Consider the following 26,884-nt stretch of genomic DNA (forward strand, 5'->3'; position numbering starts at 1 on the left):
ACACATTTTCTCCGCCCATCTCTCTTTAAATACAACACTGCCGGCTCATTAAGCAGTATTGCAGAATCACTAATAGCAAACAATCACCAACCATGTCGCTCGCTCGTCAAAATTACCACTCCGAGGTTGAGGCTGCCGTTAACAAACAAGTTAGTTTTTCGATGCTCGATTCTGATGTGTCGATTCGTTTCAGATCAACATTGAGCTCTATGCCTCATACGTCTACCTCTCCATGTCATTCTACTTCGATCGTGATGATGTTGCACTTCCAAACATTGCCAAGTTCTTCAAGAACCAATCTGATGAGGAACGTGAGCACGCCACTGAGCTGATGCGCGTCCAGAACCTTAGAGGAGGACGTGTTGTTCTTCAAGACATCCAAAAACCAGATAAGGACGAGTGGGGAACCGCTTTGAAGGCTTTCGAGGCCGCTTTGGCTCTTGAGAAGTTCAACAACGAGTCACTCTTGAAGTTGCACTCAACTGCTGGAAACCACAATGACGCTCACCTGACCGATTTCATCGAGGAAAAATATTTAGATGAGCAAGTAAGTATAAGGGATGACAAGGTTCTGAAATTATCAAGAAAGGAATTCCTTAACAAAGATCCTAAATGTCGTATTTTCCAGGTAAAATCCATCAATGAGTTCGCTCGCATCGTCGCCAACTTGAAGAGAGTCGGACCAGGAGTTGGAGAGTACGTCTTCGACAAAGAACACTTCTCCGATTAAATCATCTCTTTCCTAAAAATCTCCAACAAATTCTCTTCTACTTCCTGTACATAATAACTTGCGAATCGCTCACAAATTGTTGATCAATGAAATTATTGCATGAAGTGTTTGAAATTGTGTCGTTTAATTTTTTTTTGTGCCGTGGCACGAGTCGGGCTGATAAGAGGCATCATGTTCTGAGCCCTATTTTCCTTCTTGACTTTGCTACAACCATTCTCGGAATCGGAAAAGGAGAAGCATTAACAAATATAAGCTACGAAAAGTGTAAAATTAGAAAGTTTTTTTTTTCTCATCTCCGGGATTTGTTTGGTTTCTAATGAAAATCCGGAGACCGATGCAAATGGGTCGACGAGATGAGTTATGTTCGCGAAAGGACATTTCTATGTTTGCATTAAATTGTTTTATAGAAGAAACGTCAGAATGAGAATGTTAAGAGAAGTTCAAACATGAAATCTTTAGACTTTTAGTTTTAATTCCTGGAACATGATTACTGTAGGAGTTCAACAGATTTTCAATGGTCCCAGCCTGTTTGCGGCTCTAACGTCCGGCTGGCGTGTGTACGGCGTGTCTACGGCGTACCTACGGCGCATTTTCGTGGCTCTGTTCCTCATTTTTTTACACTAATTTGAAAACTAATGTTGATTTCTGAAATTCAAATGAACAGTTTTCGAATTGTGGTTCTGATCTGCAAGACCCAAAACTTGTATGGCTGACCAAATTTTGTCTCAAGGCCTGGAATTTTCAATCTGGGAAACGAAATGACATAAAAAGAAAAAAAAGTGACACCACTCCATTTATTTATTATAAGAAGACATGCGAAAATTAGGAGACGAAAGTTCATTATTAGCGTTTCAAGAACTAAAAAACGAAAATTCAAGACACCGTTTGTTTCCAGTCTCAAACTTCTAAATGCACTTTTTATCCCAGAATTGGCGCACACTCATCAGTAACTTCAAATATTCTTCTGTTCAGAAATGTTTTCAATGCTCAATTAAATATTCTTTTTTTTTGTTGATTCAAATGAAATGTGATTTGAGCGATTTGACAAGATTAGCGGATCATACTGTTTGCACATAATCGAGTGTCACTTGGAGAGATTTTCTCAGAAACAGAGTCCAGCCAGTCCATATCTATGAATAAAATACTCAAAGAAATGAAATTCGTTTTTAAAACTTCAAATTCGATGAAGAATTTCGGTATGAGCTGTACAATCTACTGAATAAGGTTGCAAGCTGCTGGAGTCCAGAATGTAATTCATACTTCAAATGCCACAACTCTTTGTTCTATTTTTCCTTTTGGAGCAGAGATTAGCGGAATTTCTTATTTCTTATTCATTCTTCTGGATTTTAAAATTTTCATCCCTTCTTCCTTATTCCTTATTCCTGATTTTTTATCATTTTTCCGGAAAATTTGATCAATTTTTAGTTTGAAATGTTTTCAATTTTTAATATTATTTAAGCTTAAAGTACTACTTGAAATGTGTATTCTAAATTTCCTTTCTACATGTTATCTTCAAAAAATAGGCAAGAATATTTCAATTTTACAAACTGTTGTTCCTTATTCCTTCTTAAATATTCTAAATTTTTATTCCGTTCATCTCCGTTTTGGAGTCCCTCTGAAGAAGTAAACTCTGCCAAATCTACACTTTCCCATCCAAATGTATCTTCTTTTCTCATTTCACTAATTCTCTCAATTACATAAAAAGGAAACGCTTTCTTCACTTTCTTCACATTTCTCTCAATGAGGAAATATGCAATTCAATTTCTATATTGTTATTAGAAGTTCGTTTTGTGTGAATTATGACGAGTGGCCACACATACACTCTTTAGACATCCCACTGACTATTTCAAGTTTGCCAATGATTCATATAGTATTATTGAAGTATACGGTAAACAAAAGAGTGACTTGTCACTGAGATTGATATAAAGTCTGTGTTTGCATGGTCCATGACTTTTGTCGCTTTGAGGATGTTTTTACTTGGTTTAATAGAGTGACCAAGCCACAGAATGGAGCTTGAAATATGACAAAAGTTTTAATCTCAAATATCTAGTATGAATTGATATCTTTAAAACAATTCTTAATGGTGTTTCTACTTTTTCATTCAATGAACTGATTCACATCATACTTGAAAATTTTCTAGTTTCTGTTAGGATCAATATTTAGGACCAACTAAAATAGATACAATAGAATTCGTTAAATACTACAAAATGATATTGTTTTGAAAACTGTACCTAATCTGTGAACAAAGTTATAGATGAAACGGGCGAAAAATGGGAGGGCCCGGATCAGCAGCTTTTTCGGTTGTAACTTTGTTCATAAACGAGATACAGTTATCCAAATAATATTATTTTGTAGTACTCATCGAGTTCTATCATATCTATGTTAGTTCGTTAAAAAATATTGGTCCTAAAAGAAAATATGGTAAGGCGCGCCAGTGTCCCGTTGTTTGTCCGTTTTCATGTCTGGTTCAAATTTTTTGTATCGTTCTCAAAACCTCCCGTCATGCAAACGAAATTCCCGATAAATGTTAAGTAATAACTGTGAAGAGGTCATGAACCTATAACAATACAAAGTATTCCGAAAGGATACTTTTTCCGAAAGAAAATGATTAGCCTTATCAAAACCGTCATACTTTTCCACCCTTTTCTTCGTTTGTTCTTCTTTTCTGAAAGTACTCGGCAAGAACGGAGATTCCGATTTCTTGGGCCGGTCATAAAACCTGTTTCCCTTACCGAATGTTGTTGTTGCCACGTCACGGGAGGTACTTCCGAATAACCATCAACTTTTAATTGTCGTTTTGTCTTCACCAATTCTTCGCTTTTGGAAGTGATATAACTTTTACGCTTCTATCCTGTTTGCCCTTTTTACACCACCTACTATTTTGGACTTTTCAACATAGAACTACTGCTGTCTAGAATATCGGTTTTCATGAAAAAAATGAACAAAAGTTTTTTTGAGCAAAGACATACGATATTTTCCTATTATTTTTTGGGAGATATCAAATTTATGAAAATAGGTTTGAACGTACATGGTGCGCCAAAATTATTGCAACACATTCAAAGCGCTGTAACTTTTCCGAAAATACTCGTACAGGCTTGAAAATTTGACAATAGTATACTGAATACTTTCTGAAAATGAAATTATCAAAGTCGTTCGATGCTATTGCCTTTTTCTTCACAAAATCCATGAGTCTCTTCGGGAGCGCATCTACTGTGGCACGGAGGTGTTTTGGGGATAACTTGGCTTATTCTAAGTCCAAATTTCTTCACAATGACTTTAAATTGGGTTGTGGACGTGCTCGGACTCTCGACTGAAAAATTCCATATACGGAATAGTCCAGCAGATTCACGTCTGGCGACGTGGCTGGGCGTTTGCAACTCGTGCCGAATCTTGAAAAGTTGGCCTTCAACCTGGTTGAACGATTTTCGCTTCGTAAACAAGAGCAGAATCTCTTTGAACAGTCCAAACAAGGTTTTTAAAATGTGATCCGTACCACAGAAACACATGCCCCTTGAAAATCCTCTCCTAATAGTACTCTTTGTAGATTTTTACCCCAAGATCTACAAAAATCAGCATTAGAAGGTTGTTGCACCAAAAACGACGTCGTTCTGAGAATAGGAAGCTCTGTTGGTCATGGCACCGTGCTTATTGAATAGCTAAGATCTCGGGGCAGAAACTCTTTGGTTTTTTGATCAGAATTCGGCTTCCACCGTAAAGAGTTTCTCGTCGGCCAACATCATTATCATGTGTTTATTTTGGCGCGTGCCGGCAAATGCTGATTTGCACTTCTGGATGCGTATCAGATTGTTATTTCCCGACAGAGTTCCAGTCTTTTGAACACGATATGGGGTCAGTCTCAGCTCACTTTTCACAATTGTACTGACTGAAATACTGCTCATCCGGAGCTCCAGGCTCATGTTTTCATGATTCGGGGCGAATTTTGACAAACTCGTTCTCTGACGACCTTCATTCTCTCCAAAGTAATCAAAGTTCGAGATTTTACGTTTTTTAGACAGTCCTTGACCGTATTTCACTAATCAAACCATTCCATGGTTATCCACTTTGTTGTTCGTTTGATTCCATGAGCTTTTCCAATGCTACTGGGGCCCACTCCCCTCTTGGCTACCTCGACGAGGGTGCCTAGGTCTATATATTTAGGCACCAATCGTGTAAAAGCGAACCTAGAGACATGAAAATTTGGGAACAAGATAATTAAGACATGCTAAAAATGATGGATATAAAATCATTGCGCTAAAAATGCTACAGCGCCCACTAGCTTGTACTAAACTTTTGTTGCAATAATTTTGGCGCACCCTGTACAATGTACAATTTCGATTTTTCTTCAGAGCACTTCCGAAAAACAGAAATAAACTTATAACGAGAACCTCAAATTAATGGAGTTTCAGAAGTTGGTGCTGTGGAAGAGAAAATCTGGTGGCTGCGGCCTCAACCAAAATACCGTATTTATTCATTTTTTCTCGATTCATGTCAGTTTTCAGACTTTCTGGAAGTTTTCAGCCCAAAAATTATCGAAATGCAATAATAATCGAGAAAAAATGACCGAAACTTTTGGGGTGCGGTGGTTTTCGTTCAGTTACCTCGCATTATCCCGAAACACCCTTCCGAGAAGTAGAACGTCATAGAGCTATATTACAGTTTTTACGGTATATATTGAGCTATCGATGTTGGCGGGATGCGTTAGGTTTAAGCAACTGTCAAAGGATACTCTTCAAAATGTTTCCAATTATTTTGGCTCTTTTATCTTCTCTCTTTTCATCCCTTTTTTCTTCTCATAATGATTGAAGATGCGGGTAAACGAGGATACAGATTCTCTCTTGTCTTTTTTCTTCTTCTCCCAAGTATAATTATATGTGTGTGGTGGTGGTTTTTTGAAGGGAAACAATCTCTCCAATGCCAACTGCCAGAACTCTTTTTTTCTTCTTTTGCTTTTCGAGTCGAGGCAGGCGACGCATGTGTTGTTGCAACATTGTAACATAGAAAAAAGAGATAGGAGGAGCCGATGATCGTATTGAAGAACATCAATTAGATCAACGACGATATATGTTCTCTCTCGGCTCTCTTATCTTATTCTTCTTCTTCTTCTTCCAATCGAAAAAATCACATTACCCAGGTCACATATACTTTTCGTTTCGCGATTCACTTGATTGATTGTTCTTTTTCGACAGATTTTGGGATCTCGGATTGATTTTTCACACTTTTCTGATTCTTACCAAAGTGACGCCTTCAAGCTTTTAGTTTTGGGTACTTTTTTCTGTTAGAAATTTCACCGAATGTTCTGTTTTGAGAGAGATAGAGAGGGTAATTATAACAGAACGACTAATATTTTCATGGAGAATATTATGCCAAAAGTTGCCAATATAAAAGATTGGAAGTCAAAAAAAGCTCGAGAGCAAATTACAACTTTAACAGAAAATGAGCGAAAAGTGAGAAGTACTAAATTTTCCAATGTTAGACATTTTAAAGCTTCTGAAACCTCAGAACATTACTTTGAACAGATATTGACGACATATGGAATTGAACCAGGGTTGTCAGATTACTAATAACTTTTTGGCGAAAAATCCACTCACGGTGTTTTTTTCAGGACGTAAAGTAAATGCTCTCTAACGCGAATACCATAGATGAGCGCGCTGAGTATCGACGCGCATGCATTAGACTGAACGGCCGAATCGCTACGAACGGTAGCCTGCGTACCAAAAAAATGCGCGAATTCAAAAATATTTTTTTTAACGTCCCGGAAAAAACACCGTGTCCGCTGATCTATCCAGCCAGTTTTTTATGTCGTTCAGCTGTTTTTTGTGGTTTATTTGCATAAAAAACAGTTCTTCCATTATTTTTTTTAGAATTAGCAAGCAAAAAAAAACACGAAAAGTGTTGTATTTGGCTGAAAACTTCGTTTTGAAGATGAGCAAAAAGTAGCACGTGAGTAGTACTAACTTAAAAAACGACCTAACAATATTTGTTGGATCCTTTTTTTGGAAAAAAAATTCATCAAAACAGAGTTTGGAATTCACATATGCGATTTGAAAGTAATCCGAAAACTCATAAAATGAATACCGTATTTCGATGCGTCGAAAAGCTTTGGGCAGAAGACGAAGTACATAGTTTGTTCGAAATGTTTGCCAGATAATCCTTTGGTGGAGCGAGAAAACAATACACCTTTTTCTTTCTATTCAACCCCCGCCCAACCACAGATTTTTCATTTCCCCCATTTCGTTCTTTTTGTAGGCGTACAGAGACAAAAAAAAAAACAATTTTGACCATGTGAAACTGAAATTGGAATTCGAATTCCGGAATTGTTTTCTGTCCTTTTTTCCATATATGGCCTCTTCTTCCATCTCACTTACCATGTTTTCTTTTCCTTATTCTTCTTTTTCTTTTCCGTTCTACAAAATTTGTCTAATCTCTCCAAATCTTTAATAAAATCTCTTGCATAAATGTGGAACATGACCAGCAAATCTTCACATTTTCATCTTATGTAATACGTCAACTGTCAGTGTATCTAACTCAATTTTGTAGAATAGAAACCGTTTCTATTCTACAACGTCTTCTTCTTTTCCAGAATATGAAGGCGTAGAGGTGAAATCGGACCTAGTGAAAACGCACTGTTGCATGTCTATTAATGTTGCGTGACTTGTGAGAAAATTCATGGATTTCTCGTTGAAAACCTCCCGAGATTTTCACCCAAACATTTTCCCGTTTTGTTAGTTTAGAATTTCCTTTCCAATAGGTTGGAAGTATCTAGGCATCAAAAGCTTGATTAAAAAAACCCTTCTACTTTCTGAACTTTTTGAAAACAATTAGTCATCGTTTCTCAATTGAAGCTTTCTACTCTCGCCAGAGTTTATCAGTATCAACGATTTTTTAAACTATCACGGGCTCTCCTAGAAAACCCGAAAACACCGCCCCCAAATACCCAAATAGACCACCAAATAGACGCTCATCGAAACCGTCAACTTTGAGCTGAATTAGCTCGGTTCCTGTAACAGATATAAAACATGTGCCAACTTATAAAATAATTGTGATATTATGATCAACAGTTTATCAGATGAAAAATGTTTGATATGTTTCAAACGAGTCAAGATAATTGATTTCAAAATTAACGGTTTGGTTATGCTTCTATTGGAGGAAGTACAGTACTCATTCTTGTCGGAAACCGATATTAATAATTTTGAATCTACCTGATTTTTGAAACGTCGTAAACCTGTGGTTTTATTCTCAATTTGAAACCGTAAGTATCTCGTTGACAGATGTTTAATTCACATTGTTTTCCAAACTGACCCACTGAGACAGTGTCATGATTTATCTCTACACTTCCATTCCCTCCCTTCACTTCTCTGGAGACACCAAAAGATACTTCCCTCGAAGTTCCATATATCCATTACATAACTCAATCTGATTTGATTCCATTCTATTTTTCATCCATCACCCTCAAGCCACACCCTTCACCAAAATTAGTCTTATGTGTGTGTGTGCCTCCTGTATATATTCTCAAGTTTTGTTACGAGACAAAACTGTGGTCAATTTTTGATGGGAATTTCTCGATAAACACTCATTTTCCGTGTGGTGTATGCAAGGAGACGTAGTGTCGAAATTAATGGTTTTTGTAGAGATTTTATCACCAGCGCCTTTTCCCTCCTCTTCTTCTGGCTGGGGTTTCGGAATCCGGGCCCCAGTTTGTCTCTATTTTTTCCAATGCCTCAGTGTCTCAATTTGGGAATATGAGATGAAAAAGAAAGTTCATCATAATTGATAACTGCTATCAGCTCTTTTTCAATAGCGACGAAACTTCAGTTGTCTCTCTTTTCTTCCTATTTTCTCTCATGTATTTTTCAACAAAACGACTGACGTGCACATTTTACCCATTAAAATTGTCCAAAATGTTGTAACTTCTCTCCCATTTAGTACTTCACTGATACTAATTCAAATAAATTCACAATGTAAAGTCTTTAGGGTTTATAACATTTTCAAAAGTTCAGAGTGGAATTAAAAACCTTTAAAATGGGGAGTCATCGAAAAGGAGTTTAGAAAAAATGATCTGCTCGTTTAAGTTCAGGTGGTAGAATTGGAAAATGAACATATTTAACAATATATAATGAAGAGTAATAAGAACAATAGCAACAGGAAAACTTATAAAGAAAAACATTTTTTGCACAAAAAATCGGAGCTGCGGGAGAGATACGCCGGTGGCCGTGGCTGAAGGTCCCACAACGGCAACTATCGTAACCTGACAATAATTTTATTTTTATAATTTATTCTCTCGTTTTCACTGATTTTCTTCGATTTCTCCTTTTTTCCCCAACGAAGTCGCAAAAATTAATATTTTATAAATATATTTTTAGGTTATCGTAGTTTTTATTGTGGGATCTTCGCCCACGGCCACCGGCGTTTCTCTTCTACGGTCTCAAGTTTTTGTACTAGAATAATACTGTAGAGTTAATTATGTACCTTCAATCAACAAATCATGTATTTTTCTGTTTGTGATCAGATAAAGTTTCTTATAATTAATTAAGAACCCTATCTTTTGGACCTCTTCCTACAGTACTCGAAAGGAAAAAAGAACATGCCTCCCATGCTTTTTTATGTTTACCCGTCCTGGTTGGTCACCTCGAAAAGTAGTTTGTTACATTCCGAAATGTGACACCCTTTTGAATGGGAGGCCCAGTTCACACCCTTTCTATCTCTTTTTGTTTAGTTATCAGTTGGCTTTTTGCCAAATCTCTTTCCTGTGTTTCTTATCCCTCATCCTCCCTCTCTCCAATGTCTTGTTTTTACATTCACCACAATCTTCAAATTCACCATGATATCCCACTATTTTCTTTCTCTTCCAAATCTGTCGAATCTATCATTTTCCGCATGATAAATTATCTCCTCTCCCCCTCCTACTTTTCGCCACTAATCAGGTGTTTTAACGCGTTTTTTTCATTCCAGGTATCATAATGCAAAAACCATGAACTGGTCAGTAAAAAATTCAAAATGTTGTACCGAATATTCAATCTTCTAATTCTTTCCCAATTTGGCTCAAGCTCATTTTTCAGCGCAGATACGAATGTGTCTCGGGTGGATGTATCACATTGTGAGTTCAAATTATATATCAAAATCCGTACAAACATTTATTGCCGTCAAATAGTCTCAAGGAACATCATTTGTTTTTTATCGAATGTGCTGTAGTCTCTTTTCCAAAATGTTTTTTCAACTTTATGGTGCACTTTTTGGGTGTCTCTTTCCATTTAGTTATCTCAAAAACAAAAAAAGAGATAAACTGGAACTGGTTCTAGTCTTAGAATTGTGTCAATCTAGGGAATAAAAGAATTAGAAGTACACAAAAAAAGTTGTGTAAAAATTTAATTAAACGAGAGAGAGAGAGAGAGAGAGGTACTGTAGATGGGACATAAAAATTGAGGAAAGTTCACATGTTTCAAAACAAATTTGGATACAGAATGAACCATTGCAAGAAGTTCTAATTTACTTCTAAAACTTTGTAATGAGATTGAATACCGTAACCATTTTAATAGAATGTCCCCAAGTCGTCAACTTTGAGCTGAAATATCTCGATTCCTGTGAGAGATATCTAAAATTTGTCGACAGATGAAATATTGTTGATATTATGATAAATAATTTGTCAGTTGACAAATGTTTGATATCTCTCACAAGAATCGAGATAATTGAGCTCAAAGTTGACGGGCTTCTGACGGGCTTGGATGGGCATCTCTTAGACGAAATACAGTAACACAATTCAAGCGATTATTTTTTTTGTTTTGTTTAATTAAATTGCTCTCGTTTCTAACTAAAGTGTTAATAAGTACAAGGTATGTTAAGATCTCTTCATCCTTGTTTTTATCCTATCCCGAAAAAATCAAAAGAATTTCTTACAGTAACCCGAATATTGTCGTTTCCCAAGAGTCAGAAACTTGTGGTTCTTCATAAAGTTCCGAATGAGTTTTTCATTCTTGGTGGTCAAAACCGTGTCTACAATGTATCCATCAGTTCAATGACCGAAATCAGTAGATATGAGTGGTCATCAAGTGAGGAAGCACGGAAAAATTGCGCTGCTATCAGTCAGGTTGCTCATTTATTTTTATCTATGGCACTTGACTTCAATTAATTTCAGAATCCCGCATCTTGTGAAAATTACATCCGAACGTATTTTGAACTAACAAGTGATACCTTTATTCTATGCGGAACCCATGCATTACAGCCAACATGTGCGGAGTTCAAAAGAGAGAACACAAGTTTGTCTAGGATCTTATAGTTAAAATAAAGTGAATAAGTGTTAATTTCAGAACCACTCCGTTTGATTTCGGCAGTTGGAATGTCTCCGATTGATGCAGATTCCACTTCACCATTCATTCGATCCAATGAGAATATTATAACAGTCAATGTAGCTGAACTCTCATCTTCTGAACCTCTTCTGATTCGAAGAAACGTCGTCAAAATGTGGAAAGGGATAGAGAACGATGTCATTCTGAGAACGCCACGTGGATTGAGCTCTTTTGAGCAAGCAAATTTTCTTTCGATGCATAAAGTGAAAAAGGTCTTTTTGGAAAAACAAAAAATTGGAGAATAAGTTCGAATAGTTTCAGGAAGTGCTCTTCTTCTTTTCTGAATCTCCAATGGAAACCGAAGGATGTGGTCTACACAAAGTGGCGCGTGTGGGACGTGTTTGCGAAGACGATCCCGGCGGCAGGTATCATCATTTTTCATGTGTCACTTTCTCTTTTCACTAATCAAATATGACTGGGGGATAATGATAAAAGACGGCGACCACCAGTATCTCACAAATAATTACGATTTACAGATTATCCTACAACAAAGAATGGAGTTCTTATGAGAAGGCAAGAATTGAATGTTCCATCGAAGAGAATGATACAGACACTTTCTATTTCAATCAGTTTGCTGGTGTTGCTGAATCTCCAAACTCGTTTTATGGAGCATTTCGATCTCAGCTGGCTGGAATCGGAGCTTCTGCTATTTGTAAATACAGTAAAAAATCGATTTCGAAAAGTTTTGCAAGTGGATTCAGAGATTCTGATTCTCCGGATTCTTGTGCAAAAGCCAATGAGTTAGAAGAACTGAGTAGGCTTCGATTAAAGCCATTAATAAAACATAGTAAGAATAATATTTTTTAAAAATAGATTGTCCTATGTTTTGTTTTCAGAAATATCAGCGAATCCAATTTATATATTCCACGGTAAAGATCGTTTTGTCCATGTTTTGGCTCAAGAAGATTCTCGAGATCTCAGTAATCGTTCTTTTGATATCCTATACGTTGGAACTAATCTTGGAAATATTCTGAAAATCGTTATTTCCAATTCTGAACCAGGTTCCAATGTAACAGGCAGACATGCTGTAACATTAAAAGTTCTTCCATCAAACTCCAAAATAACGGACATGAGTTTGTATACAAAAAATGGAGTGGAGGAGCTGATTGTAGTAACCGAACAGAGTGTAAGTCATACTAAAACATTAACTGCATACTATCTGAATATTCAGGTTATCAAAGTACCATCTGCCACGTGTCACTTGGCAACCAACTGTGCCGAATGTCTTTCTCATGGAGATCCACATTGCGCATGGGCTGATGGAGCCGAATGTATCGATATACGAACGGATCGAAGAAAGTCTGCCAGTCAAGATAGTGGAACTTGTGATGTTGTCAGTTTTGATAATCATAAGCCAGTGTTAATACCGCCTCTGAAGAATAGTGAGTTACTGGTTTTCGAGCAAATAACAATCAAATTGATTCAGAAGATTCTCTTAAAGTTCCGGTATGCCTATGCGAAACGGAAAAGGTTAAGAAACCATGTGCCACTGAAGTTATTCAAAAGGAAATTGTTTTATCTGGAAGTTCCGGTAAATCAGTTCAATCGTTCGCATATGCCCAAATGATTTTTTTTCAGAACCATGGAAATACATAACCGTTTTTGCTGTCGGAGTTCTAACAGGTTCAATCTTCAACTACTGTTATTTCTATTTCAGCAGGTATCTAACTTTCCTTTTCCAAATGCATGTATACTAACTCCATACTAATCCAGAAACAAACCATCCCGATTGACAGATGACTCATCTAACGAGCACCGTCAGCTTCTTTTGTGAGCACTCTCACCCGTTCTTCTTTTGAGATTCAAAATTGGGATTATTCAGGAATCTTGGGGGTAAAACTGCTCCATCATCTCGTTCGTCGTCTTCAATGACTCGCCCAATCACCACAACATCTTCTACACGTGTTCCAATCGACGCATTCACAACGTCTTCAATTGCTGATGAAATGTTCTCATCAACTCTTTCCTCAGCCAACAGATTCAACACAGTGTCAATGCATTCCTCAATACGCACGTATTGCTAATTCCATGCTTGTTCCTTTCGTCCCGTTTTTGATTACGGGTTTCAAATTTTCAATTTCTGTCATTTTCGGGTTTACAAAATTCTATTTTTCTATGTATCTGGTATTCGTTGTCTTTTTTGTCCTCCTAATTGCTATTTTATTGTTTTCAAAATTTCACTTTTGGATTCCAACCCAATGAAAAAATTTTGTACAATATTGTCTGAATGAATAGTTAAGGGGTAAGTTTTGAAACAAAAAAAATTTTTATTGAAATGTTTTTTATCTGGGAGAATACAAAAAAAATCGTGCAAAACAGATCAAACAAACTTAAACTCGAGTTATTGTGCTGGGAGAAAAAAAGTCGGAATTGGGTTTAATTAACCTATATAAATGATCCAAGGGCATGCATGCAGATCGAAACTTCGAACACTCGAAGAACTTTGATATGTAATTTCGACCGGAAAATTCCGAGCAAAGATTTTATCGCGGAAACGGTTACGGTAAATATTATGGAGGCGTCATATTGTTTGTCTGATCATGTTCAAAAGGACTTTACAAGGAGAAAATATGTAAAGAAAAGAGAAAAGTTAACAACATTGCCGTTCCTTATAGGGTAACTTCCCTATTAGCTTCCTCGACGAGGGTGCCTAGGTGCATAGAATTAGTGAACATTCGTATGAAAATCAACCTGTAGACTTGAAAATTTGAGAATAAAATAATTAGGACATGCTGAAAATAATAGGAATAAAAACATCACCCTAAAAATGCTCCAGCGCCCACCAGCTCGCACTAAACTTGTGTTACCATACATTCGTGCGTAGGTTGCCGTGGACCAATCCGGATCGATTTGACAGTACTCCACCTCAAAAAGAGCAAAATTGAGCAACTTTCAGAGACTGAAACTTTCGTTTTTAACGATACGAGGATGTAAGAACCGGTCAAAAAGACCATTATCTATTTTTTCCTCAAACTCTCATGAAATCTTTTTTTTCTTTGAAAACTTTTAAAATTAATCAAACAGTGTCATATAGTGCCTAGGGGGCAAACTTGGAATCAAAAATTAGTTTCAAAAAATGCAAAAAAAAATTTTACCACAGTGGGGGTCGAACCAGCATAGTCAATCCTAATGATCATTCACCCTCTTACCACAACACCACACAACCGATACTTTCCTCTCACGCGGAATTGGTAGAGGTGGGAAAGGGAAGCCGAAATCCCCAGCGCACCGAAATCGGCCCAAATTTTCAGACAAAGTTTTTCGGCCTGGGAGTGAGAACGGGCTAAAAATTTTTTCGTCATCGTATAGAGCATGTCTTAAACTATAAGCATGCAAATTTTGAGCAAATTCTCAACCGTTGTCTAAAAAACCTTCCCTTGTCAGCTACCCAAAAACCACTAGGGCCGCTAGGCCGCCGTGGCCTACCTATCTCATAAGTACCCTTTTCAGAATGCCGCGGCCGACCGTGGCACGGCCTTGGTCCTGGGATCACGCTGCCCGGTTTGGAAACAGTTTGAAAAATAAGTATATTTACGTGACCCTTTAAGAAAACGTGAGGAGTGGAGCGACGAACAAGTAAAAAACTAGATTAAATCGCACCGGAGACGCTGCAAACAGATGGCTGGCATTTAAATAATAAAAAGACGTTATATCTAAAAGCTGTTTTTTTTTCTGAAATTTGATAAAAGAAACCAAAAATGAACGAGGATGAGAATAAGGGAATAGTATTTCAAGTAGGTAATTATTCCGATGGCTCCACCCATACAAAAATTTTCAGATCGGATATGAACTGCCATCACAGCAACGTGTCAGTATGCAAATCGCCAATTTGAGACTTCATGCTTGGGGAGTTTTCAGTAATGTCTACAGAGGAACTCTAGTTTCACCTGGAACTGAACAGGAGATTGCAATTAAGAAAACTTGGCCAAGTGGGATGAATCATTGAATTCTAGAAGATTTTTTTTTATTTCAGAGACACCCGAACGCAATTTCGAGTTGTTATTTCTATCAGGAATAAGAAGAAAGCCTCATAAAAATGTGGTTCAAATGCTGTTCGCGTTTTCAAAAACAACCATAAGTGGACAGGGAATTGAAATGACAAAAGCGGTAATTAAGCTACTGAAGAACCTAGATTTCTAAAATCCATTTTTCAGTTCTGCGAGTCTTACGTCTTCGCATTCATGCCGTTCACACTTCAGAACATCCTCAAGAAACAACGTCTTGCCGATGTTGAAGTAAAAGTTTACACGTGGCAATTGTTTGAAGGAATACGGTACCTGCAGTCCCATATGATTGTCCATCGTGACATAAAACCAGTCAATCTTCTCATTGATGTGGATAAGGGAATTCTGAAAATCGCCGACTTCGGAAGTGCCAAAATAGTGCAACGTGGCAGTCACTCGACATCTTATCAAGTGACTCGATTCTATCGTCCTCCTGAATTACTTTTAGAATCAAAAGAATATTATTGGATGGTTGATGTGTGGAGTGCTGGATGTGTTGTTGGAGAAATGATGAAAGGAAAAGTTCTGTTTCCGGGTGCATCGAGAGATATGATGCTCAAATTGATTGCACAAGCAATTGGGATTCCATCTCCGAGAGATCACGATTTTATGAAAGTCGCAAAGATGATTGATCCAGTTTCAGATGTCAAAGTTATTGGATTCAAGGAGGTTTCTAAAAAATGTATGTCGAAATTATTTTCCGGTTGTACCAGGTCCTAGGCAACGTGAGCCAAGAATGGGCCATTTCATTGGAGAGATTCTTCGTTACCGTCCTCGTGAGAGACTCCATGGCCCAAAACTTCTTGCTCACACTTTCTTCGATCAGATATTTACGTAATCTCACATTTTGAGATTTTAAGATCATAGAGTCTCTTCACATATTTGTAGACAAAAATGTGCTCTTCCCAATGGCCTTCTGGTTTCTCAAGTTATCACTCTGGAGGATTACAAAACAGCACAGTCGGTTTTTTTTTCAAAATTTCTTATCTTCCAAAAAAAATTTCCAGGAGAAATGACTGTGTAGCTGGAAAACAATATGCGATGTCCGTCCTTCGAAACGAAGTGAAATTCACATTGAAAGATGCTCACCCGACTCCGATTCCTGTTGCAAATTCGAAAGAAAATAAAGATTCGAAAGAGTCGAAAGAGTCCAAAGAAGTGGTCAAAGATGGAAAAGAGGTGAAATTGCCGAGTGCGTGTCCTAGCAATACGAATATTGCATCTCCAACTGCTGTAATGTCACTAAAGAGAACTTTGGATGCTTGATTTTTTTTTGAATATACCGTTTTTTGAAAAGTCCTTTTCAGTCAGAACATTACTATATCGACTTGGCATATAGTAGTACTAGAGCTCTACGAGCTGTTTCGTTGTAGTCCGTTGTTCGGAAATTTTTTGGCTGGCCGTTGTCCGTAGGAAAACTTTTTCCGTTGCCCGTGTCCGTTGTCTGCACAAAAATTTCACTGCCCATGCGATTCTGGTCCGGATGTCTTCGAGGTTCGGCTTTTCGTTTTTTAGTTTTTGTGATGGCTTTTCCGGTTTTCTGTTGAATTCGTTGTTTTACAATCAGTACTTTGACAAAAAAAAACGAAGTAAAAATGTTAAAAATGAAACAGAACTATTGAATCTGGAAATTTTTCATCAAACCATGGTCAAAAAACTGAATGAGTGTCAATTGTGGTTTGAATCGTAAAAACCCTGGAAAAGTAATATTAATGACATCGCAATAAATGATATTGCCAATAAATGATTGTTGTTTTATCGTTTTGTTTATGATTTCAAGATACTAGAGTTCCTTTTGAGGAAGAACTAGAGTTGACTATTTTCCACTAAAAACATATTTTTATCTTGTACTGCATATAGGGTTGTTGCTGGCCGCCAGTGGGCCTTTCAATTTCACGTGATTTGCATTAAAAGCCAGCGAAATTTTTAAGCAGGCAATATTTGCCTGTTTAAAATTTAAACCTGCGTCAAACGCCGCTTTCTTTTTGAGAATAGAATTTAACTTTTGATTCACTAATATCCCCTCACTGTAGCTTCAATCTTGATTATCTCAGTTCTTATAAAAGACAGCAGAAAACTGTCAACTGATAAAATGCTCCAAATGTCAAGAAAAACATTTTGGCAGTTGACAGTTTTGTCATATGTTCCACAAGAAGTCAGATAATGGAGGTGGTTAAAGAGAGAGAATGGGAATTATAAAATGTTAGAACGAATTTGGTATTTGTGAAGTTACCACTAGTCTTCCTTTAATAGTTATTGGGATTATGTCTGGATCGAGGTTTCGTTCAAAAGTATTTGTTTAGGCTTTTAGAATTTAAAGTTGTAAACTTTGATTTTCGGGACTTCAGAATGCAGGTTTCAAAAAACTTCGAAGTTGATCTTGACATTTTAAATTTCAAAAATTTAGGAATCAAAACATTTTTGATCTGTTAAAAAATGTAAAGCATGACAGTACAGAAACTCCAGCAATAGTTTTTGAAAAACGATGAAAATACTGAAATTTCCAAGAAATTCAAACATTCTTGAATCCTGAAAATTCAAAGTTCGGAAATTTTCAGGAAAGTGTAGAATTTCATGAAATCCATAACATTTCAAAATCACACAAACCATAGACTTTTTCAAATTCAGAAATTCTGAAATTTCGGAAAACATTTTTCAAAAGCTTCAGACATCGGATTTTCAGAATTTCAAACAGAATTCCAGAAGTAATAAAATATTTCGAAGGGCTAAAAATATCAATTTCATTCCATTTCACTGTTTCGGATCATCTGTCGTTTTTTTTTCTTTTTCAATCTTTTCTCTATGAAGTATTTTCTATTTTTCTATGAAAAATTCATCTTTTAAAAACGCGGCGTTTAAAGCCTGTGAAAAATTTTGCTGGCGATTCACGCCGCTTTAAAAACTGGCACTGGCGGCCAGTGCAAAAATTAAAAGCGGCGTGTGGCGCCAGAAAACGCCGTTTTGGCCAGCCTAACTGCATATAAACTAAAGCCAAACTGTTCCACGGAAAACCAAAAATTTTTCAAGTAGGCTTCCTTATCCTTCTTCAAAATCAGGTTACATAAGATCACATTCTGAAAGGAAATAATAATTTTTCCGTGCACTCAAAGAAAAAAGTGATCGAAGCGTTTCAGCGAGTGTAGACCGCTCTGATCCAAATGCTCACTTTTCTATTAAAATGGGAGCAGAAAGCTCAGTTTTGAGACCTCCGATGAGACGGGAACCCGATCGAAAACCAACAAGTGGACCAAGAAGTAACACTCCATCACAATACTACGATGTGAAAAATACGGTAAGTGGCAGCTGATCTCTCCGATTTCTTTTCTTGGAATTTTTACCGTTCAGAAATATGTGGATAGTGAGTCACAATCATCTACATCGTCATCAGAATCCACGTCGACTTCTGAGGATGCAGATGAGAAGAAAGAGACGAAACTGTTTGAAAAAACAGAAAAAGACCAGAAACAAGCGTCAACTCCAAATCCATTGAAATGTCTAGAAGGTCTCAGTCAATCGGAAAAAATTAAAAAATCAGAAGAAATGCTCCGTCGATTGTGGAAACGTCCACATGCGTCATGGGATAAAATAACTACTGTAACAAGTGTGACAACTGATAAAACAAATACAGATGGTCAAGTTAGCGATGAAGTCAATCGAGAAGTGGATCACAATGTGGACAAACTAATTTATGATGTTCCAATCGAATACTGTCATCTCCGAGTTCCTCGAAGCAGAACTGCTCGATCTTGTCCTGATCCATGGAGAAAGCACGGAGCACATGTGAAGTTGTGTGAAGTTTGTTTAGTTTCATTTATTGCCCCCACATGTTTTTGTGTTCAGATCGGAGGATGGATGCCCGAGAACAGGAATAAGAACTCCAGAGCAACGTTCGTTCGAAAAGGATCTACTCCACCCCCTCCACCGAGAACGAAACCACTTCAGACAGTAGAAGACTATATGAAATTGTTCAAAAAGTGAACTGTTTTGTGACAACTTGTTTGTTTCGATTTTTAATGAATGATATTTTTGTTGTATGTCGTTTGGGAACTAATTTCTTCACCATTTTATTGGTTTTCGAACAATCTTCAAAGGCGCTGGGTAGGGATCACGGGCAATCGGGAGAAAATAGTCTATATAAGATCAGCCTGGAAGCTGCAAAGCAATGGGCTGAAAAATAGAATTTGGGTAATGAGGGCTGGGCGGCAACATTCTATATTAGAGTGTGTTGATGGGAACCCCAAAAAGGGTGGATGGGGACTAAAAAAGAATTTGGAAAGGGGTGAACATTTGGGAGAAATCCAGGTTGGAAATCCGGAAAATATAGACATCTGGTTATGCTACTTGGGGGAAGGGTACGGGTAAAAAAGCACAGGAAATGGGTAAAAAATGTGGATGAAAACGAAGACCTGATTACTTGAATTAGTAGAGTAGGTTTGTTTAGGAAATTTTTGATTAGAATTTGTGTGGTAGGGGTCAAAGCTTAAATCTATGGATGAATTTGCGTAAAGTAAGAAACGAATGAATTGTATGTACAGGCAATGGTACACGAAACGGCAATAATTTTGATTATCATGTGTGACATGGTTCAGTAGTGTCCGTGAAGACCAAGGTTCTCCTCTGACGTCCACTTCGTGTTGAGAGAAGTTCTACGTTTGGACATCGGTGGATTCACCCGACGGTTCCGTCTCATATGAGGTGGCAAGTATTCTGGACTAGCCTCGGCTTGGCTGAAATCTCCACCAGCTGCTGCAACATCCCGTCCAGTATTGGAGAGACACATCATCGATCTGAAAAATTTTGATATTTCTCAAATAGAAATTTATGTATGTAATGCAAACGCACCCTGCAACATTACGATGCTTCAACATTACTTTTGTTGGTGTCGTAGATCTTCCACTAGATCGCATGAATCGAGGCTGATGCCTGGCAACAACATAGTCTTCTGGAATGGCATCTTGCTCTACAACATCCTGGTCAACCAGAAGGCGTTGCTGGAAATGTGAAGATAGAACGCAAAGATCAAATCATAACTTACGTATGGTGGGATATTCTGGAACTCCTTGTCGGTTGGGTGCACAAATTCGCATCGAAGTCCGTATGGGCAGAAACCAGTACCGCCACGAGCGAAGTTTTTGCACAATTTAGTTTTGTACTTGTTGTTTGGATATCGAGATGGCTGAATAAAATACTATTCAAAAACCAGATAGTAAGGAAACCAACAACATCAGTCGAACGAAGTTCTTTGAGTCCGTGGGCAAATTTGCACCGCGATCCCATGTCGCAAGGTCTCGTGCCTGATGCATGCATCATGCAGAGACGCGTCTTATAGTTTGCTGGTTGTTGAGTTTCGATGTCAGAGTTTGTGAACCCCCGACGTGCCACCTTTTCACCGTTGTTTTCCTTCTCAGCACTCATTGTGTCATCGTTGTGATGATCAAGCTTGATCTCTGAGAGCTCTTCAATTGGCAAGTCATCATGTTCCATGACGCTGAAAAAGTAGCTTACAGGTTTTCTGTGATATTGGATAACGGAAAAATTTTGTTTTCAGGAAAAAAAAACATCTATGAAAGCGAAAAGACCTGATGATATGTCAGCATCGGGGAAAGTAGTCGGAAAAACCGAAGACGAACGGACAGATGAACGCCCGAATAAACTTTTCAGAGATAAATTTCTTACCGATGGTACCTCAGCTGGATGTTTCTGTTACGTGCTTGGTTATCTCGTTGCATCGTCTCATATTCAAGGCTGGTAGGAAGTGGAGTTGACGAGGTCAATGGAGCTGGTCGCATGACGCTCATTTCCATTCCAAGTTGCCTTTGCTGATGGGACTGCTGCTGTTGGATAGCTGGCTGCATTTGTTGCATGACTGTCATCTGATCTTGAAGCATGGATGTCGCTGATGGCTGCATGGGGTGGAAGTAAACTGGTGCGGTCTGTGGTGGCATCTGACCAATCGCCTGTTGGTAATAGATCAACTGTGGTTGTCCTGGTTGTATCACTTGTTGAGGGCCTTGCTGTGGTGGTGCCATGTAGATATAAGACTGTCCCGGTACCATCATTGGCTGCGAGGGAGCCTGCTGGGTGACCTGGACGTACTGGCCGTTAGAATCTTGATAGTATGACTGAGCGGTAGTAGCATACTGCTGACCATTTGCGTTTTGTTGAACGTATGTTGGAATTGGTTGTCCAGGCATCGTTGCTGCGTAGTAGTACTGCATCTAAACATGTTCGTCAGATAGAATAAATTTCTCTCTTTCGGTACCTGTTGATCGTAGATCGGTTGTTGTTGTTGCGGCGGATGACCTGGTGGTGCTGATGGTGGTAGCACTTTCGTCGGTGACATTAATCCTCCTGTAGATGACACACTGCTGGATGCCGCTTTCATACCTTGTCTGCTTCAAAAGGTTCAATTCAAACAGATGCGTTGATCGGTGAAGCAAACAGAAAATACTCAGTCAAAACAAAGGGAAGCAACGAGAATAGAAGAAGGCAACCAGCCTATTAGCTCATAAAACGGAATGAAGCAGAGCGCCGGCGGTCGCAGTCAAGGTCAGAATGATAGGTTACTGTAAGCGTCGCGAGATGCATTATTTATTTTGCCGTACGCTCCTTTAAGCTCATGTTTTACGAATTACCTTTTTAGAAAAAAGTTTCATATTTTAAAGTTATTTTGAGGTTCTTGAGCATTCCTTGTTTGCCTCTAATTCTTAATTTACTTCATTTTTTCTTTCCTTCTAATTTTACAAGTTATAATGGGATTATTCATGACATAAAAATGCATTTTAAAAATTTTTTTAAACCTATTAATGCAGGAGGAAAATGTAACATGAACTTATTCTTACCGAACTTTCCGACACCGCCCTAAAACTTTTTTGTGTCACTAGTAACCTTATAAGTAAATCAATTGTTTGTTGAATTGAATAATTAGAAAAAATTACAGATGGTCATCACTACCGAGAATATTAAAAACAATCGAGATTTGTATGTGACATGGTGTGTTTCCTCAAAGTCTGTGTTGTACATTGAAAATCAATTTTCAGGATGATGGCAACCGGTGAATCAAAGAAGCTCTCTCGGAGAGAGGTTTTGAGTCAAGACCTACCTTCCATTTGTGAACAGATTTTGCAACTGGCTCCAGAAAAAAAAGATAAAAAAGAGAAAAAAGTCGATTATACTAATAAAACTGGGTTATACCTTTTGTCTCTTCTTACTTTGGGGACAGTTCACATCCATCGCTCGCAAGTAGAGTTTTTGCAGCGTAAGTATTTATGTTCTTGAACTAAATTGCAAAACTTTTTTGCAGGAGATTTCGAGAAGCTGAAGGAACAGATGCGAAAGAAGAGTTTGTGCCTCCGGATAGCAGAAAAGTTGGATCGAGACGAAAAAACTAAAAGATCCCAAAACAACATCAACTCTGGCTCGATGTTAATTGCAAAACCCGAAGAAGTGGACGATATTGATTTGAGTCAGTTGCAGCTTATTAGTGAACAAATAGGAGTGCGTTCATGCCCACTTAAATGAATGTTTTCAAAAAGTTTATTCAGATTAATGGGGATCCTGGTCTTCTCCTGATTATGGATGCATTACCTCAATGGAGACAAGATGATAGCGACTTGGTAAATCAATATGGTTCGGTTGTTCCTTATTCAAGGTAATTTTAGGTTTAGTTTAATTTGCTCATTCCTTTCCGTTTCAGCCAGCCGGATGCGGGAATTCAGGAAACATTCATTGAAGGGAATGGCTCCAAGGAAAATAGCAAAGAAAGGAGATCGGTTGTGGTGGATTTCGATGTTTTCGAAGCGCCAGCTATCAACCGTGAAACTGTCCAAAGAAAAGACATGAAAAAAAGAACTCCAAATTTGGGTGAACACCAAGAAAACCGACAAGATCGTGTTCAATCAGGAGTCGAACAAGACAAAGAATTGGAGGAAACGCAAATGCAAGAACTTCAGAATTTTGTTCCGGACGGTTCAGTTGTTGCCAATGAACATATTCCTTCGAAAATTCAGGAGCAAGGACCACAGAATGAACTCTTGGGAGAACCACAAATGGCTTTTCCATCCCAGAATGAGATGGATGACGTTCCTCTAAATATGCAGACAGAATTAGCGAATTTTTTCAACAAAGTCAACTCAATGTCCGAAAATGCCGTGAATTTGCCTCATATTGATGATCCGGATGTTTCGCTGCCACCTCCATTGAAAAAACAAAGAGTTGGCCCAGAAGAAGAAGAAGATGAAGAGATGGAAAAAGCAAGACGACGGGTATCTTCCAGACCAATCACTCCTCTCAATCAAGAAGAGTTGACCGTGATTGATTCAACTCTGAAAGTTAATGAAACTATTCGAACGGAAGGGCCCTCCATGAACGTCGAAGCGGCCGCTGGTGCTGATGCACTCATCAAAGTTAACTCGCCTGAGAAAGAAGGTGATCCAGTCCCACCAAAAAGCCCTGATTTTTCTATTGATACTCAACCTGTGATTCCGGTTCGTAAGCAACGATCTAAAAAGTACTATCCATTGGTTCTCGGAAAAGATCTGGAGCTCGATGAGGCTGTGCGAGAACAGATGGAAATCAACTATTCGTCATTGCTATGCACTGATGAAATGAGAGAAAGTTTAAGGGCGAAACTTCCATCTAAAACGGTCGACCCTATTCATTTAATGAATATTCCTGAACCAATTGGTAGCGTTGGGCACCGATTACCAGAAAGTCTTCGAAGATTGTTCAAATCTCAAAAGTTTCGGGAGTTTAATGGTGCTGTTGTCTCGGATGAAGAATCGGACGATGAGATGTCTGGAGAAAATGAAAAATACTTCAATATGGTCCTTCTATCACCAATCCGTGTGGACAATCAAATCGATGGTCGGGAGAACGATATGCGAAACATTTTTGATGAAGAATTCAGACGAAACGAACATTTCGAATGGATTGGAAATCTTCCAGAAAACTCAACTATTGGAGCCACAATGCAGCAAGAACCGAATTCCCGTAAAACGGATTCGAACGGTAAAAGATTGGCCAAGGAGAAATATTCGTCCATGTGCTTATTCGACAGTCCAGAAAAGCAGAAAGAGACATATATCACTGAAAAATTGGATCTTCCACCAGTTTTTGATGCAAACACCTTGAATAACGGAACCATGCGGCAGGATAATTCAGCGAATATTTTGGAGTCTAACATTGAAAAAGCACGACAACGGCAACAAAAGAGTAGCATGGGTTTAACAGGCATCAGAAGTAAGTTAAAATTTCATAGTAGAGTCAATTTCTGTGTCATTTTCAGCTGAGAATTTAGAAGAAATCTCATACGAAGCGGATCGTATCCTTTTAGCAAAAGACGCGAAAGACGATGAGTTCGTATTCTTCTCTTCTGGATCCCTTTTACCCGACAATCGATTTGATATTCACCAAGAGCTACTCGAGTGAGTTTATTAAAAATTTTTTCTATCAATTTACAAGCTCATCATTTGCAGCGAAGTCCAAAAAAGACCGTCGGAATGGGTGGATTTCAATCAATTTGTTGCTGATCACACTCGTAAAAAAGCGGCGACTGCTTTTGATGGCTTACTATGTAAGACTGAATTACGAAGTTCGATTTAAACTCAAAAAATACTAATTTCAGTGGCTCTAAAGAACAGAGAGGTTGTTGCCAAACAGGATAACGCATTTGATACCATTTATGTGCATCTACGAGATCCTGCCACCGAAGAGTCGCAATCGATGAGCGATCCTGTAACCGAACAGGACCTTCCAATCGATGAGTTGCAATTGATGAGCGTTCCTACAATCGAAGAGGGTCTTTGAATCGATGAGCGATCCTTCAACCGAATAGTGAATGTCAAAATACTGTTTTGTTGTTTTTTTTTTGTTTTTCACTATTTTATTGCTTTCTCTGTTAATTTTTTTACTGCCCTACAGATCTGTACCATCCTGAATCAGGCTTCCTGATAACTACTCTTCTGAAACATTGATAATTTGATAATTAATGAAAGTAAGTAAGAGTGAAATCGGTTCATTATTAGTTTGCCTCAACAAAAACAAAAAAACGAGAATCACAATTGCGATTTTAAAAATCCCGTAACATGCGAAAACAAAAAAGGTGTGTAGTTGAATATCTTTACAACTCGTCGCGTTGGATGAGCTTCTCAAGAGTGATGTCGAAATAGAGACGAGCCTTTCCTGGAATAGCTGGCGATCTTCCATTGTCACCGTATCCATAATCAGATGGAATAACAACTTGACGACGTTCTCCCTCACACATTCCAGTCATAGCAATGTCCATTCCTTTGATTACTTCCTGAAAGAAAAATCATGTTTCTCCTTTATCAAAAATTTTCTAAATAGGGACCACAGAAAAAAGGGTGGCGCAAGCTGTTCTTTTTTCGATTTTGTTCCGTTTTCCGGCAAGTTTTATTCACAAAAATTTAGTTTCCCGACTTGTCTGGAGGTTTCCATCACAAAAGTTATCGAAAATCAATAGTAATCGAGAGAGAAAAGGACCTAAATGTTTGGGTTACGGTTGTTTTCGTTACGAGGATCAATCGGCCACGCCCACAAACTCTTCTCTTTCACAGCTCCTTTTTTGTACCAGAATAATAGCAACACGCTGTGTGAACACAAATCTCTGTCTCTTCAGAATAGCGTATCTCCAACAAAACTCCGAACATCTAATGTCCCCTTCCTTTAAATCAAACTTACATTGTTGTTCAACTTGAAGATAAATGGAGCGTTTCGAGAGAAAGAAGAATCAACAAAGGTTCCATCTTCGAGGTGAAGAACATATTGTTGATGAATGGTGTCTCCACTCTTTGACTTCTTGCACTTATCCTCATCGATCTTATGGGTCTGCTCGATAACGATTCCTTCCTCAGTGGTCCATTTCTCTCCTGGAACAGCACGGAACAAATCGACAAGCTGAACAGTGTAGTAGAGGGTCTGATCTTCCTTAATGCTGTCACGCTCGCGTCCCTTGCTTCCGAATCCCAAGCTTCCTGGGATCACAATCTTTCTCTTTTCTCCCTTGCACATTCCAGTCATTGCTCTCTCCATTCCTGGGATAACTTGTCCCTTTCCAAGAGTGAAGGTGTATCTGAAAGAATTCGAATTTCAATTAAATTAATTTAATTTCAATAAACATACGGTTTTTTGTTGAAATTCGACCCAATTTCTTTTCCTTCCTTATCAGTCAATTTATACCATTGATCAAGAACATCTCCATCCTGTGATTTGATTGGGCACTTCTCGGCCTTGATTGGTCGGATAATCTTGATCTCGAGACCGTCATCATCCTTCCATTGGAGTTTCTGCTCCTCCTCGGCATAACAGGGCAACACTGCTACCAGAAAACAAAGAAGAATGACACGCATTCTGCAAAAATGAATCAATTCAAATATTATTTGGAAGAAAGGGCAAAAAAGTATATATAGAGTAAGGGAAGAAATGTTTATTCTGAGTGGTACAGAGCATCTGGTGAAGGTCTGGAGACCCCTGTCCGTCTGAATGCAGCTGAGTAATGTGAGTGTAACCAGACAGCTGCCACGCCAACGTTTTTGTAGGTCATTTGCACAAATGTTACAACAAAAAACTTAGGAAGCAAAAAGAGATACTGTAGCCCTCAAAATGGCAAATTTTAGAACATTTCAGGTATTAGTGGGTTTTCAGATGAAATCCTAAATACTAAAATTGTGTAATAAAAACTCCTAAAAAAGAAGCTGATCAACATTTTTTAGAACAACTATTCTTGAAGACGTGGAACTTCCTGATTCCGAATAATTGAATTTCCAAACAAGGTGAGAAGGAATAAGAAA

The 26,884-nt window shown here is 38.1% G+C and overlaps 7 protein-coding genes across 7 annotated transcripts; 5 read left to right on the forward strand and 2 right to left on the reverse strand.

The window, feature by feature from the left end:
• Positions 1-92: 92 nt before the first annotated feature.
• Cbr-ftn-2 lies at positions 93-730 on the forward strand (the record flags this gene model as incomplete). Its single annotated transcript, XM_002646273.1, has 3 exons — positions 93-149; positions 194-547; positions 629-730. 3 exons carry the CDS (start codon positions 93-95, stop codon positions 728-730), a joined length of 513 nt encoding a protein of 170 aa, XP_002646319.1.
• Positions 731-9,724: 8,994 nt separating this feature from the next.
• Cbr-smp-2 lies at positions 9,725-13,094 on the forward strand (the record flags this gene model as incomplete). The annotated part of the gene is made up of 9 exons (XM_045237487.1): positions 9,725-9,824; positions 10,624-10,811; positions 10,860-10,980; positions 11,032-11,282; positions 11,332-11,435; positions 11,547-11,857; positions 11,907-12,617; positions 12,649-12,730; positions 12,893-13,094. The coding sequence occupies 9 exons, from the start codon at positions 9,725-9,727 to the stop codon at positions 13,092-13,094; spliced, it is 2,070 nt and encodes a 689-aa protein (XP_045094737.1).
• A 1,674-nt stretch (positions 13,095-14,768) lies between these two features.
• CBG12029 lies at positions 14,769-16,340 on the forward strand (the record flags this gene model as incomplete). The annotated part of the gene is made up of 7 exons (XM_045237494.1): positions 14,769-14,804; positions 14,849-14,999; positions 15,044-15,177; positions 15,225-15,743; positions 15,805-15,908; positions 15,963-16,034; positions 16,082-16,340. The coding sequence occupies 7 exons, from the start codon at positions 14,769-14,771 to the stop codon at positions 16,338-16,340; spliced, it is 1,275 nt and encodes a 424-aa protein (XP_045094738.1).
• A 1,912-nt stretch (positions 16,341-18,252) lies between these two features.
• On the forward strand, positions 18,253-19,052 carry CBG12030 (the record flags this gene model as incomplete). Its single annotated transcript, XM_002646276.1, has 3 exons — positions 18,253-18,366; positions 18,420-18,869; positions 18,915-19,052. 3 exons carry the CDS (start codon positions 18,253-18,255, stop codon positions 19,050-19,052), a joined length of 702 nt encoding a protein of 233 aa, XP_002646322.1.
• A 607-nt stretch (positions 19,053-19,659) lies between these two features.
• On the reverse strand, positions 19,660-21,459 carry Cbr-mex-5 (the record flags this gene model as incomplete). Its single annotated transcript, XM_002646277.1, has 6 exons — positions 19,660-19,861; positions 19,917-20,065; positions 20,110-20,250; positions 20,295-20,562; positions 20,751-21,292; positions 21,337-21,459. The coding sequence occupies 6 exons, from the start codon at positions 21,457-21,459 to the stop codon at positions 19,660-19,662; spliced, it is 1,425 nt and encodes a 474-aa protein (XP_002646323.1).
• A 555-nt stretch (positions 21,460-22,014) lies between these two features.
• Cbr-rec-8 lies at positions 22,015-24,881 on the forward strand (the record flags this gene model as incomplete). Its single annotated transcript, XM_002646278.1, has 8 exons — positions 22,015-22,067; positions 22,115-22,332; positions 22,378-22,571; positions 22,619-22,725; positions 22,771-24,314; positions 24,361-24,499; positions 24,551-24,648; positions 24,700-24,881. 8 exons carry the CDS (start codon positions 22,015-22,017, stop codon positions 24,879-24,881), a joined length of 2,535 nt encoding a protein of 844 aa, XP_002646324.1.
• Positions 24,882-25,194: 313 nt separating this feature from the next.
• Positions 25,195-26,443, reverse strand: Cbr-fkb-5 (the record flags this gene model as incomplete). Its single annotated transcript, XM_002646279.1, has 3 exons — positions 25,195-25,374; positions 25,776-26,166; positions 26,217-26,443. The coding sequence occupies 3 exons, from the start codon at positions 26,441-26,443 to the stop codon at positions 25,195-25,197; spliced, it is 798 nt and encodes a 265-aa protein (XP_002646325.1).
• Between the last annotated feature and the right edge of the window lie 441 nt (positions 26,444-26,884).

This window comes from Caenorhabditis briggsae, assembly GCF_000004555.2.
Source record: "Caenorhabditis briggsae complete genome, chrI, whole genome shotgun sequence".
NCBI lineage: Eukaryota > Metazoa > Nematoda > Chromadorea > Rhabditida > Rhabditidae > Caenorhabditis > Caenorhabditis briggsae.